The 22,044-nt window shown below is 33.1% G+C and overlaps 1 protein-coding gene across 31 annotated transcripts in view; it reads right to left on the bottom strand.

Moving 5' to 3' along the window:
* The window catches only part of slo (calcium-activated potassium channel slo), a 107,925-nt gene that overhangs the window by 19,315 nt on the left and 66,566 nt on the right, over positions 1–22,044 (bottom strand). For 6 of the 31 annotated variants that reach the window (XM_076621666.1, XM_076621665.1, XM_076621664.1 and 3 more), the window contains 8 exons: positions 20,259–20,411; positions 19,088–19,243; positions 18,565–18,677; positions 10,157–10,312; positions 9,847–9,923; positions 5,911–5,979; positions 2,908–2,958; positions 434–454 (listed from right to left, as the gene is read on the bottom strand). In XM_076621666.1, coding sequence (XP_076477781.1) covers positions 434–454; positions 2,908–2,958; positions 5,911–5,979; positions 9,847–9,923; positions 10,157–10,312; positions 18,565–18,677; positions 19,088–19,243; positions 20,259–20,411 — 796 coding nt within the window. Of the gene's footprint in view, positions 1–433; positions 455–2,907; positions 2,959–5,910; positions 5,980–9,306; positions 9,343–9,846; positions 9,924–10,156; positions 10,313–15,316; positions 15,430–18,564; positions 18,678–19,087; positions 19,244–20,258; positions 20,412–22,044 lie in introns of all 31 variants that reach the window. The other 25 variants (XM_033346089.2, XM_033346105.2, XM_076621671.1 and 22 more) reach the window with 11 other exon arrangements.

Raw genomic sequence — 22,044 nt, forward strand, 5'->3', positions numbered from 1 at the left:
ATTAAAAAAAAATTTTATGCTATATTTTCGATTTCTTTTTTCGCGCAGAATCACCCCCTTTCCGCTTGTGTCACCAGTTACCAACCACCCTGTATACATATATTATTAACTAATATCGTTCTGAGATACTTCATCTTTAAAAAGGCAAGGATCTTTCTTTATAAAATTCTCAATGCTCCAAAAGATAGATCAGGCAAATTGAAAAATAATATTTGACTAATAATATACAAATATATTAGAGGTACCAATAAACATATAAACATACGAATCGAACACGTAAAATACAACGAGACATTACGATACAGCCAGTGACCATGTACAGACTACTGTCTTATCATCTATGCCTTATCATTATAAAGATTCTCGCGGCAACGTATGCATACATATTATGTACATAGATATTGATTATACACCCGCTCTATATTAGACTTACTTGCATACGAGAAGTCTTCACCTAAGTAGAAGTAGAGGACGAAGAGAAGAAAGTTCAAACAGATAGACACATAGAAAGTTAGTTAAAGATATCTTTTCTTCATGTTCCGGTGTACAATAATGTGTTTGTATGTGCACGTACTCGCAGCCACGTATATGCATGGTAATATATGTATATATATATATCGGTGGTTTTCTAAATGTGCGTGCGTCGTGCACACGCTCGCCTACGTGTAATGTTTCGTGATGATATACATAGATATACATATATGCACGCATGGATCATAGATGAATTACAGGTGAGAGAGAATGATCGTGTTAAGGCTCCGATGAGCGGTGCGAAGTGAAACTGTCGATTGATTTTTCTTACCCTCCTTCTATATACTTTTTTTTTATCTCCCGTTTATACTATATCCCGTAACATCGTTCACATTTTCACTTTTTTACGCGGCACGCGAACATTGAAGTAATCACGCAGCTTATTTACTTGCAGCAGATTCAATCGTGTTAGTACACATAATATATCAGGATTCAAGATTAAACTTATTTAGGTGCTTGAGTATCCAAAGATTTTTTTTTTTTTTTTACTCTTTTCTCATATAGTTAATATTCTCATCTTTAATTTAAGCTTTTTTATACTGCTTACTTTAGGTTAATAGAACTACGAAGTTATGTCGATTATAAAAACTGTAAAGCTGTGTGCGACAAATTATGGAGAACGATCGATCATGAATACGGAACCGTCAAAGTATTCGATTAGCAGGGATATTATCCGAATTTATCAATTGCTTTTCCTATGATAGAGTAACTAAAATACTGGAGAAGGAAACGTTCCAATTTACTTGATATTTTGTAGAAGTTAAATAGCTCAGATGAAGTACGAGATATTACATTTAAGCCAGACGATGGAATATCTTGCTAGATATCGCAGGTATCAAATATATATTCTTTGAAAAGTTGCAAAGATATAAAGCGGAACATTATGTGGCAGGTCGTAGAAGTTGTCTCAACAAATGCTATCGTATGATGAATAAAAAGGCATAGACTGTCATTTAAAAAAATTAGATTGACTTTTATAAGAATATTTTTTTGGTAACTTCAATCCCTTCTAAGGTATTCCACTGTTCTCACTTAAGTGTAACATACTGTATATATGTATATTGATATTTATTTGTGTTTGAAAATTCTCGAAAGGTATGATTGGGACATAAAAGCACATGGTTTTCTTGGAATGTAGTTTGCGATAACTCGAAGCACATAAGTACTGCACACTTAATATAAACACCTGTAATCGTTCAACATCTGCAACATGTTTCAGAACACTTAAAGAATTAGAAGCAATTAAATATCAGGATATCGAGGAACGACTTCTCCAATGATAATCACATATCGACTCTGCCATAGATCGTATAAATAAATCACGCAAATAAACACTAATTCTAAGATATTCTAAGAACATGTCGAATAGATATAGTTAGATATTGAACACCGATGCAAGATCAAGTTAGAAGTAGTTAAAAAAAAAAACTCAAGGCAATCACATCGCCGCGAAGTTCCGTTCGGATTAGACTTGTAATAATTCACTCACAACAATAACCATCGAAAAAAAAGACACTTACATACCTCCAGAGAACTACATTCAAAACGACATCGATAGAAATATAATGTAAATAGTAATTTCGGTTGCAAAAGTACAAAAAAATGAGAAATAAAAGACAGACATCACACCAATAGGAGTTCAAAACACTAACAGTAGTCTACTTCGAAACCAATTAGTATCAGATTCAGATAAAATCACATAAATTAGCACAACGAATGCACGTTCATGATATATATATATTCTAATTTTGAATACGAAATTAAGAAGCTAAGGATATATATATATAAAAAAATGATCGAACGTTGTGCTGTTTGTTTCATGTATTCGAACAAAGATTTGTTTTTCAATTAGAAACCTTGATATTCGAGTTTCTTAAATAACTAGGCCATGATGAATCATTTAGCTTTATAACTTCCTTCTTCTAACTGATACATTAACACAGCTATGCAAATTCAAAAATACTATGTATGCCAAATTTGTACAATTATCGAAAATGATTCACGCGGCTTAAATGAGTATCGAAAGGAGGATTTCTGCGTTTAACCTTTAAATCGAATATTTCGCCAAACGTATACTCGTTACTTTCTGCATTTCTTAAATTATCAGATTGAGTACCATAAACCACTATTACTAGAAGTATGAAATCAAAATTGAATATTCAAAAATTTCATGTAATACTGTTCAAACAGATAGATTCAAGGTTATATTGATTTAAAGGCCATACGAAACCAACATACTCTTTGATCAATTTCGACTATATTGTCGTATTTTACTTAACCATGGGGAGAGGCTAAGATTAGACAAAAAAAAAAAAAGAAAAGAAAGATACAAGGGAATGACACGTGGAAGACAATCTACATTCGGGGGATACATACTTGCTCTTCCAACCATTTGAACAGCTCGCACGCCTTTCCGGAATGTGGCCACTGCCCGAAGGGAGGAGAACCAGAGCTGTTAGTCGTTATACCAAAATAATGTGAACCTAAATACTGGGTGGAGGGGCAGGTGGTAACAGGTAAGGGGGAATTCACGCGTTGGTCTCCACCGATTTATCACGTAGTTTTATAAATATTCATAGATATCTCGAAGAAACTACATAATATAGTACTGTATATATTATAGTATACATTACTATATAATATACTGTATATTTATATTCATATTGTATATTATATTGTATATTATACTATAATATAGTATATTATAGTATATTGCTATATACATTAGGATATAATTTACTGTAAAACGTGACAATCGATAAAGATGTGATCAACATTGTTGATTTAAAGCATCGTTGCTTTAAATCAAATTTCCGTCTGATATGGGGACTGGAGCACAGAGAATACACAGCAGGTACGTGGCCCATATTGAGTTTACACAGTGGCCGATGATATTCATTTAGTCAGAGATCGTATTCTCTTTCAGACTCGACTAAAATATTAAATATCACAATGTCGACGTTATTGTTGTGATGTCAGTGAATGATATCAAATATGCGCAACATGTGAGGGGAGAATGAAGTATTTTTAATCGGTGTGTTCGATAAACCCTGGGCATCGATTATCATCATCCGTGTAAATTTAGAACTAAAGGTGCTTACACCGGTGGCATTCACTTTGCAAGTATTTCACTTTTGGTTGGTTCGTTGTAAACTACAAATGTCACGGTTATAAGTACTTTTAAAATTCTCTTTTTCACACAGGATATATACACATATACAGGCACACCTATGCACACAGATACACTCACACAAATGCACCTAAGCGCGTATGATTCGCTTTCATTTCATATTAAAGGGACGCAGCAGTTTCATATGCAATTTCAAACACAACCTTCCCCACTATTGCAAATATATTTCCTCTGTTGAAACCACTTATATAATTCATAAAGATGTAGTTTGTTGCAATGATTCTGGTTAATTATTTTCAAATAATTCGTAAATTCTTAGATTTTCCAGATAATCCCATCCTGCTAACTTGTACTAAATGTATACATATATTATATGAAGTAGTAAGTAAAGCGTAGCTTTAATTCTATCTAGTGTTGGTTAGTTTTAAAATGTGAGGATAATAGGCGGAAGAAAGATATAAATATATATTTATCTAGCTGCTGGTTATAGAAAGATTACATGTGTATTTAAACTCAAGTCTATTTGAAATGCTGTTGTTTCAGTTAATCTGTCTAATCAGAAAACAAACATGTTTCTAATGTTTCGCATGCAGAAAGATAGAAGACGACAGTTCTGTGTTGAACAATGATGCAGAAATTGGAATGTAGAAGAAAATTCCTTTTATGAAAGAAAGAATAAACTCATTGGCCAGAAATTAAAGAACGAGAATATAGATTTGGTCATTGTTACGATAGAGATCGTTGTAGAATTTACAACCAATTGTACCTATAAGTAAAATGAATTCCTCTTTTTCTAAATAAATAAGTGTGAAAACTCAGTGACCAAAGATAAGAAGCAAGAGATACTGTTTGTTTAGGATATTTATCAATAATTGCAAGAGGAAAGTAACAGAGAAAAATATGTGGCTATAGTGCAATATATGTGTACTTGTTATCTCATTCGAGAAAGTAAATAGAATTTACGAACAGAATACAACAATTTATGAAAACAAAATTCTAAAGATAAAATTATCAAATAAAATTCCATCTTGGAAAGACAAAGAATTCCCTGCAATAAATGAATAAGTTTTTTTTATAAAATGTTAAGAAGTGACACAAAAAGTGATGTTCTTTCATTTCTACGAATGGACCCATCTTACTAACTAAAACTTGTGAAATTTTTCAATTATGTTACTATAATACTGCATATTTTTAGTATACGAAAGATAGCCTCCAAAAATTGCAAAAAGAAATCTCAAACGATTTTACAGATATTTAACAAACTCCCCAATATTTAATCAACTCATATGTCAAACCAATCCGTAAATCGACAGATGCTCGATAAATTCGTGATAATCCAAAAAATTGAGAGAACTGTTTAAAAAACGAAACAGTCACATTTAAATTGCAAACATAAGAAAAATAATGAAAAACAAGATTTGATATAAGCACACCGAACAACGGTAAAGAACGATAGTCATTGGCAAGCCTGAAACGAGCAAATGTTCTTTAATCAGTGAAAAGTAACAGCCAGGAACGTGTAGACACAGAATATACGATTTGATAGAACGTGCTTAGCAAAAATTAGCATATCTGCGAAAGCGACGTTTTCTTAGTGAGAACTGAAGCGATAAGTATTCGCATTAAACGCAATCCTGTACATATACGACGTGTGAACGATGTTCGTTCAACTTGAAATTGATGTTGCTGCTTCGTTCGAGAAACAATGATCGCCAAATATGTTAGCTCTAGCAAAAGCTCAGCGAGAAACAATACGAATCGAACGATGTCAAATTACAGAACGTTGAAACACAGGTATCGTGGAGTAAGTGCGTGTGACGGTGAATTACTTGGAACATCGAGATTTGCATTCGTTTGCATCACTTACGCCAGCTTACCTGGTTAAACGTAAATTCAACTGAGCTCTGATTGAGTCAATCGTTTCTTCGTTTAAAAATAAATATCGCGCGAGCACGCGAATAATATTTATATAAATATAATATAAATAATATCATCTAGTATAATAATATAATTTATATCAATAATATTTATATAAATATGCCAATTAGACTCTTATATTTATGTATCTTAGAGACTTGACTCAAACAGAGAGAATTTGTCAGAATAATGAACGTTTTTCGTGATACGTTGCCCCGGATCCGAATCTGTAATTTTCTTTCACGATTATTCTGACAAAATTGTAGATACGGTTCGACAAAGGATGTGCATTAGGATGAACAGGACGGCAAGGAAGGTACAAAGACGCGTACCGTCGAGGCAACTGCTGTAGGCAGTGTTTCCTTTCACCATGCCGGTCTGCATCATCATCATCCCCACATCTGTAAAAATCGAGCAGTCGGCCCGGACACATATTTGTCAGTAAACACGCAAGGATAGTCTACTGAAATAACTGGTAAATGGTTAAGAGAGGAGCGCCGGTTTAAAAAGGGGCTGGGCTAGGAACCAGAGATAACCGTATGTATTAGATTAAATTAAACATACAAGGGAATCCTACGAATTACTATTGAAACGTTTGTACAGCGTGTTCTGGGGCGATGAAACGAAAATTTCATATAAATATAAATTCAAGCGTCTTATTTACCGTACTGCACTTCGTTGAAAATTGATTGTAGTTCTCAGGATTGTTCCATGGTATTGTGACAAAGTAAACAGCTTTATCTCAACGCTTTAATGTTAAATTTAAAAGAGAATATCAAAAGAAAGCTTGTAAAAAGAGAAATAGCGAATAAAAATACAGCGTTCAAAGGAAACAGTCCAACTCAAGATTGCGCGACTGTAAGTGGAATAAGCGTCGCACCGTATAATGCCAGACGTATCCTCAACCTACAGTAGCGAGCGTAAGTAGAAGGAGCGTCGATCCGTATCATGTCAGACATGTCCTATAATCTGCAGTATTTCTTTTACATTGTCGAATTGGAAAAATATATTTTTCGTATTTTGAAGCAACACAAAATATAGATACAAATTTTTAACGTTGTATTAATTTACGTATAATATTGTTATATATAATTATTATATAACAGTACTTCAGAGTATCATCAGAAATCAAGTTAAATTTGATATAAAAATTTTCCCTATTTATACGTTTATGGTCTTTTTCTCTCATCAATTTTTAACACAATTTCTTTTGTGAACCTACATTTATATGAAGTTTTCACTTTATTTCTGAGTGCAGAACATGTTGACAAAAACACGGCACATTACGAACTTCGGTAATACGTACATACTATATATATATTTTTTATATATATTAGTTATATATATAGTCATAATTCGTTGATTCATACGTGAGAATACGTAAATGTGATAAAGATCATTCTATATATATACTTTATTTCCGTATCTTCGTTCTTAATCTTCACGTATGAATCCAAGAGTAACGGTGCTATATTATCATCTGCAAATTTCTTTTCAATTTCCACGATTTACCTATAGCCAGGACAAAGGATATTTAACAAGGTGTACAAAAATAAACTACAAAGCTCCTGAAATATTATTTACCTCCGATGTATTTCTCTCCACCCACAAATTTTCTAGCAATTGCCAAACGACATTAAACATGAACATTTCTCCGTAAAACCAGATAGCGGAAGAATTCAATGAAAAAACGTTGATTGCCCAGGGTTTAAGATTTAACGTAATGAAAGTTGAATCTTGTACAGACCTTTCGTTCGGATGATTTCAGATGAACTGAATGGTACGTGTGAGTAATGATACGTTGTGTGACATCATGTGAACAAGTAGAGTTTACAGAGACTACGTTTACAACGAAATATCGATCCGTGGTTAATTTGCTGTATTTGTGAAGTTTTAGGTAAATTATTACCAAAATTATCACCAAAAAATACCTATGGAACTCGCTTTCGCAGAAAGCGAAACACACGTAGGTTACGTTTTTGATGATATAAGGTCGGAGTAGAAGCGCAGAAGATACGCGGGATTAATTTACGATCAATCGAACCTACCGACCGACAGAGTTTCATCAATGACAGCTGGCACATTGAAAGTTCTCACACGATCGAAGAGAAAATTTTTGTTTAAAGTAAACAGCGATAGTGATTTGAAGAATTGGAGAGAATAGAATAGAGATAAAACAGATAGACAGTACAGACAGACAGAAAATAGAGAGAGACAAAAAGAGGGGAGGGCAAAATTGAAGGATATATTTAACAGAGAAAGAGAGAGAAAATAGAGAGCGAGTGAACTTTTGTACGAAGCTGTCGTATCATCAAGGCGTAAAATAGTATTCGAATCGGAAACTAATCATGCATGCAAGGCGAGCGAGAAGGGCACACACTAGAGTGCAGACTAAATTTCCTCGATTGGCCAGGTGGACATGCGCCAACTGACAGAACTATAAAGGGGTTACATATCACGTGTGTGTCAGTGGTATTTCATTTTTCACGTCACGCTATTCGACTGGCAATCAAACAAAAAAACACATTTGTCGATTAATATCGAGCCTCGAACGATCAACAAATTTTCAATCGAAAGGCTCTCAAAAACTGTTCACGATCATCGCGCGAACGCTAGTGAACAGGCTTCTACACTCTTCGTAACTTCCAAAACCGAATCTTAAAAAATGTGCGCTTCGTTTGATTCAATAAAGAATTCCATATAGGATATCGAGTTTTCCAACACAACGAGAAAAATTGAAAGCACGAGAACGGAACGGAGAACCGTGAAAAACGAATAAATACCCAACTGTGGCATCGCAATCGCGTCGAACAGTGTCTCTGAATGAGGATTAAAGGTGCAATCATCTCATCGCCATTGTCATCGTCATAATCATCACCACCACCGCCTTGGCGTATATATGCAAGATAATGGTTAAAAAACTCGAAGGCATATATATGTACACATAATTAAGACACAAAAAGACAGAAATATGCAAAAAGGCAATGATTATAGACAAAGAAAAAGAGGGGACGAAGAATGAGAAAAAGATATTGGTATCAGGAGAAAATAAGTAAATAAATGGAAACAAATACAATATAAAAATCATAATAATTGTAGATAATAATTGTAGAGAAAATAAGATCGAAGAATTAAATTTCTTTTCTATTAACACATCAGTGACCGATAATTTTATCGAACACTCAAAATACCATAATATATAAAATATGACTCTGCGATTAAGATAAGATCAAGAATAAGGAAAATTTAATTTGAAATATTACATGTTGTGTATGACTTATTGTTATTAACTGAAATAAATGCACGGAAATCGTTTCTTCCTCGGAGCCACTGATTATTGACTTGCATGGCTTTGTCTTAATATATTTATCGTAAAAATGTTCATATAACTTCGTTTTAAATTAAAATAGACAACAAAATATGTAATTAACTTTATACTACTACATTCTACAAGAGATGGTATATATGGCTTGTTATATTTATACCCAATTATCATACGATATTGATATACCATAGAAAAACGTCAGTGGTCGTCAATATGTTAATGAAGATAACAGATCAAAATAGTCTCAACAAAAATAAAAGAGATTTTTAAGAAAAGGAGAGATAGAAGGGAGAAAAATGAAGAAATGGGAAAGAAAAAATTATGGAAAGAAAAGAAGGAAGACATAAAGGAAATAGTCATAAACGAGATAGTAAAGACTAAGCGAGCGAGTGTGAGACGTTACCTAAGTCCCGGCCCCAGGAGCGCTGCTGCTGCCCCACTAGATCATATATCACAAGAGGATGGTCACAACCATGTCACTTTGTTAATTGTCGCGATAATTACTGCTACGGCTTTCAGTGGCAGAAGGACACAGAGAAAAAGAAAGAGGAAAGGGCGAAGGAATCATGGACAAAGAGAGCTTCCTGTGTGATTCGTCTGGTCTTATAACATTAGTCTTATGTAAAAGTCGTTAAAAAATCTCTCGTTTTTTCTTTTTCTTTTGCGAGTCACACGAAATTCCTTAGCTTGGATCCGCATTGCTGTAACTGATCTTCTATGGAAACTAAGATTCAATATCCTGGTGTGATTCGCAATATATAATATTCGATACATTTAGCGCGCTCTATGTACACAGAGTAATAAACGTTAATTATTACATATGTAATATAATGTAAAGTTCAATAGAACGGAGTTTCGATTAATAAGAAATTCGATAGCAGAGAATTTCAGCGAGAATTATAAATTTATCGGTAAGGGCTATCACTAGACTAGAAAGACTTACAATTTTTGCACTTGCACTTCTTGATCAGAGTTTCGTCTTTTATATCCTCGTGGCATGCTTTGCAATAGAACCACGCCCTGCAAATATATTTACAGTAATTAGTTACTTCTGAAAAATTGATGTGCAGATTGTAAAATAAAGAATGGATCGAAAAGAAAGCTTCTCCAGTTTGGCTTAATTAATTAATTAATTGCTTGGTGTCCTCCGGAGATCGAAGACAAAATGAAACTTTAGCTAAAACTATATCTCCATGGATAAATTTCGTTTTAATTTATTTTATTCGCTGTTTTTATTATAGAACAATTCTCACCGTTTCACTTCGTCGGCAGATTGAGCAATGAAGAATCCCTGAGTATTTGCTACGATCTTGGCACCACGTGGATTAATTGATATCTTACTATCGCAGCCTCCTTCGCCCTTTATCTCGATTGCCAACAGCAACAGCTTCAACTTCGTGAAGCATAACCTAAGACGAAGCTTTGCATAATATTCTGTGTTCTTCAATAGTATATGTATCAAGAACGAAGTCATAGTTACTCTCTTTACTCATAGATAAGAAACATTACATATAGTATAGTGTTTTAAGGAGAAAATATATGTGCTTAACAAACAAAGCAAAGCATTTATATCGCAAACTAAACATTCAGCATTAAATTTTAATATTTTACATATTTCGAAGACAACTTAAATTCTATGGTGACTTGAAAGTACAAAGTAACATAATGTAGTGTATAGTATCATTTACGTTGGTCCAAATCGCAATAGATTCCATATTCTAAACATCAAACATAAAGAACAATATGAAGCACGATAGCTAATAGATAACTAAACGTATACGCACAATGTATTTATTAAATTATTATTTAACTGTTATATTTGAAATCATTTGTAAATATTTTAATCTAAAATTCAATTAAAATCCAATAACGTGACATGTAAGAAATACTGTAAAAAGAATATTATAGTCTAATTTTACGGATTTATAACTGTGAATCTTAATTAATATTTTACAGTCTAAGATTAAGTTGCCAAATTAACTGAACATTACTATTTATTTACATTTATTCTACTTGTATAAAAATTCTTACAGTATTTCCCGGAAAAGCAACTGCTATATAATGATTAATAGTACACGTTAGTCTAAAAGGATAATTACTAGCACGAAAACAAATCTTACCACAAAATATTCATACATAGATATTTTTGTCTACATTTATCACAAGCTTCCAAATACCACACATTTTCTTCAACGAACAGTTCATTTCAAGTTTCTTCTCTATTGACTACTTGATTTAAATTTCGTTCCTTTTACACGAGCATTTAGAAACTTCTGACAAGTTGGTAAAAGTTTCACACGAATAGTATAGAATGTTGGTTATAGCGTGATTAAACACCCACAGCATTACAGAGCGCATCAAGTGCATATACTTTTACTTTGTGAAAAATTCCCCTAAAAACTTATTTGAAAATATACATTAATTTCTTTCCTAATATCGTGATATCAATGAATGTAGAACGCTCTATTCTGCCACCTCGGTAAGGAAAGAGACAGCAAAAGGGACATGCAAAAGCAAGCAGTGGAATAGATAGGTTGAGAAATATTAGATATATTCGAATCATGCGAAGACAGAAGAAGTCTAGTGCTGTCTAAACTAATATGCTATAAAATATCCTACGCTAGTCGAAAACTCGGATAAGAGACCAACTAGTGTTGTTGTTGCCTTTAAGCGCAACGCGAATAATAAATGCTAAATGGCGCAATTATAATTAAGAGATGCCTAGTATCTAATAGTACTCGAGTTTAATAGATTATATTACGTATTCTGGCACACGCAAAATAAATCGTGACAAGACACCAGACATGTGCAAAACTAACAGATTTACGTTAGACTAGACCAATAAAACCCTAAGTACGCATATAGCAAGTGCTGAGTAAACTAACTTTTGAAAAATGGTGCGGTCTTGTTAATCAAGACTAGAAAATTCGTGTCAACCTAACATTCCAATATTTTTATCAAAATTCATAGTTTCATTGTAACTTGTAGTTGCAATGCATAACGATTAACCTTCATTCATTACACAAGTGGTATACACTCTGAAAATGTAAAAAATATAATTTCTTAATTAAGATAAATTACGTTATACGTATATTTTAGTTAACAATAAGAGTAACATTGTTAGGTTTAATTCCTCTGTTCGCAATATGCTTTAGGGATCAACTTAAGTTTATTATACTTATACGATTATTTAATTATTCATAAAAAGTCCTTATTAAAATATTTTAACTACGTTTCCATTGATCACTTCGATTCTTGATTATGTACAACTGAAATTATAAAGTATAAAACTGTTTCTTTTTTTCATTTCAATTTTAATATCATAGAGCTTTTATAATGTTCAGCATTAGTAATGGTGCATAGAATAAATGTAGTGCAAAAATCAGATAAAGGGATATAACTGTAACGAAGTATAAAGACCAACGCCTCTAAGGATTCAAAAATACTGTGTTACAATAGCAGCAAGAGTGTACATAAATCAATGACGATTTATATAATGAGTTAAATACTGAAATCTTTTCGTTGATAAATTTGTAGATCAAGAAATTTAACTTCGATGTTCGATAAGGGGAACATGAAATTGATTTTGACAAAGAAAAGAAGTTCGAATAAAGTAGCAGAGACTCTGTAAACGGAAACAGAAGACTTTGGGCCAAAAGAAAGGAAGTGCTAAGGGGTGACACGGAGAAGGAAAAAAGAAGAGATACTATAAAAGAAAAAAGGTAGAAAATGAAAGAAACTCGTGGAAGAAATGTAAAGAGAAAAACACACAGCAGTTTCTAAAGAAGATGGTAAAGATCAGGTACAGTAAGGACATCTGAAGAATGGTAATGAAAGAAAGAACAGAATGGTGAAAGAGGAAGATAAAAAGGAAAAACGAAATAAGAAAGCGTACCAAGATGGAGGAGTAGAATAGCGACAGAAGAAATAGTAACTGGTATAGTAGAGATGTCTAGAAAAGAAATAAGAAAAGTACAAAGAAATAGGCAAAAATAAATTGGGAAAATGGTGACAGGATTAAAGAAGGAAAGAACGACTAATGTGAAATAAAGTAAATAATATACCAAACGAGGTGCTTGTATTTGGCAGCTAAATAGAAAAATCAAAGAGGATATATGATAATATATACACTGCTCAAAATAATTACATAGGTAACTATGAATCTTTCTATTGCTCTGGACAAATAAAAAAAAATGAAGTCTTATATGCAGTTTGATATTTGTTATTTTTACGATACTAAACGTTGACTTTATAACAATATTGAAAAAAACAAATAGACTCAAAAAGTGAACATACAAATCAAGGTGAGGTAGGTAACGATTCTCCAATTGTTTTGAGCAGTAAAGAAGAGGAAGAAGGTGGTAAAGAATTGGATATAAAACAATACAGAATAGGCGTAAGGTATAAGAAATGTCAAAGAATAAGAATTAAAAAGAAATGTACTTAAAATAACTGATTGCTTTTTGTCGGCAAAATTCATTATATTGTTAATAGAATTTGTGTGTGTGTAGAATATATTAAGAAATGGCCTACTTGGGAAGTAAAACTGCGAACTCGTTCAGGATGTTTTCTATAATTCACGTGACGTGTTACACATTCGAGATTGAATGTATGCGACTGATATAAAGTAGAGAGCAGCAGGCATGCGTGTACAACGAACGTGTTTTGTTAAGAGAAGATTAGAACGCTACAACTAGGAACACACACTATAAGAAGAATAAAAATAGAAAGAAATCCCGTCTCCACCCCTAGAAGAAACTAATGCATAAAATGTCAAAAATATATACTAAGTGAAATTGAATTAATAGAATGAATAATAAATTTCGTTATTTTATATTGTACGAAGCTGTAAAGACGTCACTAAAAAAACAAAATACAATCTTATAGAAAGTATGCAGATTTCGTTAAATAAAATATTTTTTAATATCTACAATTTAAATAATATATTAACGAGCACATTTATCAATTAAACTTTAAACTTTCTAGATCTATTATATTTTTGTACTATTACAGCTTTATATTTACCTTACCTATATATATATATTTGATAGTATATATTTCACAAATTTATATCTTCAAACAAGATTTCTTTAATATTTTGAAAATTGCAAAAATATCATATCTTACTAGAGCAAACAAACGAACATTTACAAAACATTTACAATATTTGCAGAAATTTCCTTCTTTATAAAATATTTTCAAAAACTATCTATACTATTACTTTGTATGCTTTAGAAAGTAATATTTACATATCAAGATCTTAAAATATACACTTTTTCTAGTCGTCACGAAATCTGCATCGATCTGGCATTACTACTACTACAGTATAAAAAGGATTGGTGCAAAATTGTTCCAACAAATCGGTGGCAAATACCAGCGAGCTGGTTAAAACAAAAATAACAAACGTTATTATATCATAAAACGATTCTGCCCAACGTGGTGTGAAAATTTTCCAAAGATACATTCAAAATACCAAAAGTACCAAACAAAACAAAAACAAAAACTACGGCTAGCCAAAAGAGACTCCGGTAGAAGAAAAAACGTTTAAAGGATCAAAAAATAAAACTGAGGTGAGGGGTGACAAATTCTAATCGCGTACGAATATAATAGTATATATGTACACGTTCCACAACGGAGTATCAGAGAAGTACATTAAAAAAATGTGCGAGATCAACAATATAAACAGGCAGAGAAACAAAATCTCGCACTATAGTGTCATTTTATATGTGTGTACATGTTTTGTATATTTTATATGTTGTTCTATACAGTGGCTCGTAAAAGTATTTCGATCATAGAAGACTTTCATGTATATACATATATTATGTCTGTTATAGAAAACATTTTGATATATCGTTAACACTGTAATATCACACGACTGTCATGATTACGTCGATAAAATTTAAAAGCAATTTCAAAATGTACATAGAAGAATGTACAAGACATTTACTGCTAATGTATATACAACAAAAAGTTAGTATAGAAATGAACAGTCATCTTGAACATATAATAAGTCTTAAAAATGATTCTATTGAATATTCATTAAATACTTTTGATTTTTGTGAAATATATACTTGCACAAAATTCAGATTCTTTCCAAAGAATACTACCAATATAATCATGATAATCATATCTGATTACGGTATTTACAAAATGTTCAAATGTCTTATATAATGCACATAATGTATTCATAAAGAGTTCTCATAAGCGTTCGAATACTTTCGTAAACCACTGTACGTACACATGTGTAATCTGTATAAGAATCGGTAAAAATTGATGAACGTATCGTTACGTTTACTATGTCCGATGCTACATGTTCGTATATAAGTAACGTATAATATGTTTGTGTATGCATGATGTTGTCGATATTGACATGTACTGCAAATGTATGACAACCAATGGCAGCGAGAACTTACTCGCTGGCTTGGGGAAATGTCATCCCGGTAAAGGACGGGGAGAGGGTTTCCGTGTACATCTCGCAGCCCGTGCCCTGCAGGTAATCATTCTGCCACGCCTGAGTATCCGGCGACTGAAACACCAACCAATCAAGCCCCACGTCATCAAACCTTTCAAAATCTACTAGATACTGACTGAGACCTGACACGAGGAGGGACGCTGACCCGTGGTCTGCATCTCGTCGTGCAGGCAAACAAGGTTGAATACATTGTTTCGCACGATTATTATCACGTCATGTCAATACGCCAGATTTATAATTTCTCGAGCAAATGAATTCATCGATAACAAAGACGATACGAAGTTGCAAAGGAACGGTCTAATTATCTTAGCTTTCTGGAAAAAAAGTTCGATTAACAGGTTTAATATAATATTCTACGAAATCTAGCTACATTTCTTTTTTTCATATGACCTGTATGTAATTTGTAATATTTGAAGTGTGTTTTATTTCTTCGTGTTTTTCTTGATGGGCAGCAAAGATGGGAAGAGAAGTTGTTTTGCGCTGAAATTTTGTGTTTCGTTGATCCTCGCTGGATATATTCCAAATAAAATGAAATATGAACGTAGAACTAACATTATCCTCCATAATTCGTGACAGATTATGATGCACAGTTCGATCGTGTACGATCTTTGTTAAAATATAGCTCCTCGTAAATTGTACACCTAACCGCAATTACGTTGACTGATTGCAAGTCATCTGTCGCTCGTGATAGGCCGACATTGGCGATTGAATCGTTTGTAGTACTATAAGCACCATTTTATACACGATTGAGCCCTAAATCCCGTTAGCAACAAACAGCGCTCTTTTTACCGACACGACGCGTAGAAAATTCTGTTGATGTGTAAGTACCTTCGATCCTGAAGCATAAAATTGTCTTTCAAGACTGATCGAATCACTAGCGAAATCGAGATTACACCTACTAGCTATAGTTCCTAATGCTTACCTATCATCCAGTTGCCGTTAATGCTCGTTGTTGTTGCAAATTTTCATTGTACGTGCGATAAATTTTCGAATCGGACGATACCATGGAATATTAATCTTAATAAGGAATAAAATATTCATAAATGTAAGATATGAGTTAGGTTTGATGAAAATTCTCCAAATATAAGAAACAACTTTCAATTCGGGATGATTATTTGCAAAACCGTACCCTTTATGTATCCGTATTAAGGGATCAAATTTTTCCATACCAAATATATTTCGTCGTTTGCTTTTTGAAAACTTCAGCACTGATCATGTATTCTGATTTGAATAAAACTAAGAAATTTTCGGAAGCGACGGAGTTGTTTAATTTGGCTTCGGAGTGGTTCATATATTTAATCTAACGTTTACGATACTTAGATACGTTTTTGACTTTTCGGAAAAAGGTTACCACATAATAAAAAGCTTTCCGTAATTACAGATTCGTTCCAATAGTCGTCGCATTTGTACAAGAATTGGATACGATCAGTTATTCAAAATAATGATATATACGCACGCTTCAATGTTCTTTCAAATTTCCAGATTCCAGTTGTTATTCTAGCTTAGAAAATAAATAAAGTTCACTCTGTGGAATTTCCTAACTAACTTTGATCCCTGATTTATATCTTGAATCGCATTCTTCATACTAGACAAGAAGAAAAAGGAACAGAATAACATCTATTTATTTCTTCGACCACTTAAAATTATTTTAAAGAGAAACGTTTGATTTGTCGTGTCCTTTTAGTCCATGGTACCCGATCGAATTCATATTACACGTAAAACTTACAGAAAAAGAGTGAAAAATACAGAAACGTTACTGAAGCGATTAGAGGTGGCTTACATCGATTAGGTGTAGAGCACAGATACGTACTGTACAATATACAGTTAATACGTTCATTTAGTATAGATACAGATATAGATATAAATATATAGATATAATCCATATAATGTATATAGCGGAGTGGAGCGTAGTGAAAGACATAGGCGAGGCGAAGCTTTATCCCTTTTTTTTCTTTCCGATTCAAGAGACTGTGAACCTTTCTCGAGTGATTCCGCCATCGTTACGTGGGTACAAAAAGAGCGCGAACTGGTCGACCGAATCCATGTTGCTCTGAGACAGGGATTGCTGCGGTGAGAATTCTTCAACCAACTATACGTGCTTTTCTGAGAGGCTTTTTTTAGCCGAGCCATTCCAGATTCTACGTTCATTAAAGTGAATACTCCGCGAGAAAGGAGAATATTTACGGAGCCAAGAAACCTTCACAACTAAAAGTCCATTGGTATCTTCGACTACCGCCGTGAACATCCTGTTATCTGTATCTTTTGATAAAGCTACGACCCTCAACTTCTTAAGAAAAATTTTTAATATTTATATTACATGATATTAATATTATATTTTAGTAATATTATTTCGATAGAAAGCTTGGATCAAATAAAAGTTACTGTTCTTGTTAATTATTTAAGACAGGAACAGAATTGTTATCAAGAATACGAGAACTCGAAGCCAAAGAAATATGTGAAAGATATATGAAACGAGTAACATGTTACATTATATATTTTTCAAATTTATCTTAAGCGATTGAAACTAGCTGTTGATTGTATCTTGTAGGTTTTGTTCGATTTTAATATACCATGAGGTAGTTAACCGATTTAATTTTTAACAATTTAAACAAATTTAAAAAACCGTCTAATTATTTTTACTGTTATGGAAAATTCATTTAACGAATTTAGTCGTAAGCATGGAACCCTATATTTGAAAATGCAGTTACGTGCGTAAAAATTTGTAATACCGTTTCGATATACATACTGTAAGAAAATATAAGAATTTCTGAATAAACATTATCAATATGTTTTTAGGAAAATAAGTACCTTAATTCGAGCCCTCGTTAAAAAATCATAGCAATGTGTAACGTAACAGAAACTATGAAAATACGATATGAAACAACGAAACTACATATTTCTCGAATTTGGCAAATTATCGGGAGTGCTACTCGATCACTTCTCGGTATATTAGTAATTAATTATAGCAAAAATAATTCAAATTCAAAAATAATTCAAAAGGAATAAAGAAGAACTAATCAGATCTAATATAAACTGATAAAATAGTTATCGTATTTAGTGAGTTGTTAATAGAATACGGAGAAATATAATTATACAACGACTCCACACAAACGAGCGGAACCACAGAATTTCGTCTCTTGAATCAGATATGCAGGTATCTGTTGGATGTTGGATTGGTCATGGACTTACTCAGTGGCTTTGGCAAAGGGCATTCCAATGAAGGTAGGGCTCAGTGTTTCGGTGTACATCTCCATTCCAGTTCCACGCAGGTAGTCATTCTGCCAAGCCTGCATATCGGGTGACTGGTACCAATCAACCAACCATTTCTAAATTACACACGCTCCTATGCATGTACGGATTCGCGCGTTTGCTCACAGTGACACAAAAATTTCACATCTTGATATTTCGTTCTTTATTCAATTTGCGTATATTTCGTATTCGAATTGGAACTCGACATAGCCAGAAGATAATAATTTTCCAACAATAAACATAGTGTCTAATATATTTTTGAAAACTATGAATGTGGAAATAGAAAATAACATTGTTGCCGATCATCGGTTATATAAAATCATGAAATAAGAAGCGATAAGGATCACGGGATCACTGTGAACAATTTAACAGTGAAAAACCTAAGGAACCTTGTTCACACATGCATAGATGAAAAAATCGGCAGATTTTCAGTCTGTCGTCCGTAGAACGACATTCTACTGACCGTCTTGAAGGAACGCATGGCGAAGAGATTGGCCATCATCGTGCTGAAACCCGGCGCTAGACAGGACTGTGCGATGAAACCCAGCTTCAATTCAGCTAGGCAAATCACGTCGTCGCCCTGTTTCCAGTCCCATGATGGAATGTTTAGTAAGTAGGCCTACAATGGAAAATTATAAATCACCGTAGTAATGCATGTAGCCATGCACCGTGCTTTGTAGGATTTAATAAGTTTAACATTTATTTTAACATAGTTGTACAATCTGAGCTGTCATGAATTCTGATCTTTCAAGGCTATGTAACTCGGTGGCATCATTTTTAAAGACAATTGTTATTTAAAATTAAGGAACTATCAATATTTTTCAGAGAAATTTTATAAATTTACAACAGCGTACTTTTGGAAACTTGAATGACTTTTTGGAAAATATACACTCAAAAATTTGGGCTTGATTCTAATATTGAAAGTTTATAAAAAGAAAACAAAATTGAAAATAATGTAGCTCGCCAAATGTTACTAGAACATTAGTATCAATGTACCCGTTGGATACAGAAGATAGAAAAAAAAGATATAAAGTATCTTCGCAGATACAGAGGATACAAGAAGAATACCAATAATTACTATACACAAGAAGTGCTGCAGGCCAGAGCTTTCGTGAGTACCTCGACTTTTGTGGTCATACCTCACAGCTACGCTCCGCCCCCAGCTCGCTCATCAGGGGGTGGCGAGCTAGATAAATTGCACTGTTGGCTTTTAATCGATTCATTCGGAAAAGGTGTAGAGATTACAGTCTCGATTCTTTCGACCTTAAGAAATTTTATTTTCCAGCCTTCTCTTCTCGATATCAAATAATATAAATACAAATTAAGCAAACTACATACAAAAATAAGAAACATTTCAACTATCACTAAAAAAGGAAAGAGAAACTAATTGCAAACGCAACTTTACCTTTGTCGTACTAAAATTCGCTTAAAAATAAAGGTTTATCTAACGTGGTAGATTAGAAAGTATAAAGTATCTTCGTAAGTTTTCCATAAATTTCCATCGTCCAAAGTTTAATTAAAATACCAAAATACGTCATCACGATGAACATTTTAATAATGTTCAAACAAAGACGTTATATAGTTGAGACAGGAACATGAATTATGAATTATCAAACGATTCGTAGAAGAAATACCTTGTTGTGATATTGCATTAATTGAATGATAACGCGAATGTCATCCGAGTAATTCTTGATGGAGATGACACGCATGATGTTTGCCGCGTCTTCCGCATCTGGATCTTGACAGTACTTGTTCGCCAGTACCAAACACGCATCTGCCTCGTGGACCTAAAAAGGATCGAACCATTTTGTTCTACGTTGCTTTTTTAACGGAACAATGAATCGAAGAAGGTGTATACGTATTTTGGGATGGGGTCGATGGTCAGAAAGCAATTGCAAAATAGAAACTGCTTTTGAACAAATTTGAAACTAAGAAATCGTAGCGAAAGAAAATCGTAGCGCAAAACTTAGTCTGTTTGATCGGTTTTATTCAATGCGAGTATAGCAATTATATAGATAATATCAAATGTTCAATATATTGCTTTCGAATCTGGAATACAACCTAATGAATGTTCAATAATTAGGGAATAATTAAAAAAGTAAAATCCGCCATATGCGCGGTATAATGTGGTTTTCTAATCAAGTAAAATGTGTCGGGGTAGAAATGAAGGAAGGAAGACAAAAAGAGTATGGAACAACTAATCTCTGATCACATTGAGTATGCAGGAATATGCAGCTACGTCTCAAAATTTTGTTGTAAGCGTTAACTAGCAAATGGTACTATGCGTCGTAGACACGTGGGAACAGATGCACTTTTTCAAAAATCGACGTGCTTATATTTAGAAAAGAATCTTCAAAAATGAATATATTTTGTTAAGAATTTTTATTGATATCTTATTAATATTGTGTATTAGACTGAAGATTTTTATGCATTTATAGGAAATTTAAAAGTACAAAAATGTGTAGAATTTACACAATATGCAAGAATATATAAAATACTGAAAATACTCATTTCAACATTTCAAAATATGAGTTTACATAGATCTAAGTATGATAATCTAAGTATGATATTATACAAATATAATTGCACGTACCTCCGACGCATTTTAAAAACAATAACAAAGTAGGAAAGCAAATTGTTGCGACATTCCTTAAATACATGTGAATCAAACGACGAATCGCTAAAATTCATGGTATCAAAGTAGTGTCAACATGCTTATCTACTAATCTGATGTAAATTTAATCGTTGTAAAAGAAATATTGTACAAATAGCCAAGCATACTATTCTGTCATTTTTTTTTTCTTAATGCAGAATCTATATGATATACTTAATAGATAATCGTGACTCACTGTTATAATGGAAAACTAAGTCTCTAACAGAAAGTAAATTCTTAGAAAGTATAATTATTCACTTAAACTCCATTCACAAGCACTTACCCACCTGGATTGACACGTAGACACGACATGGTTGTTATCCAAAGGTAGTAAACAACCGTCGAGAGAGTCTTTTTCACGCAATTTGACGCAGACGACAGAACGTATGCATGTTAACACGCGTTAGAAGAGACTAAGAATATTTCCTTTACGAGATCGAACATTTTTTGCTGATCCCTGGCGAAATTTGATCGAAGAATCGAATTTAATTGCAACGATACATTGTACGGAAGATGTTCAAAATGTTAATGTTCGTTACGAAACTTTTACCACGAACGTTCGTGAAGTATCGTGTATGTTTGTTCGATTAAACTTGTACGAGCTATTACATATTGACGGAACACGAAAGCAGATGACAGCATAGAAAGCGCGTCAAAGGGATTCCATGAAACATCATCAATGTGCACAGAAGGGAACATACAGGCAACAACCATTTTGGAACAACAACATTTGTCCTTTCGCAGAATGTCAATTTTCGAACGACTAC

This window comes from Bombus vancouverensis, chromosome 9 (genome assembly GCF_051014615.1).
Source record: "Bombus vancouverensis nearcticus chromosome 9, iyBomVanc1_principal, whole genome shotgun sequence".
NCBI lineage: Eukaryota > Metazoa > Arthropoda > Insecta > Hymenoptera > Apidae > Bombus > Bombus vancouverensis.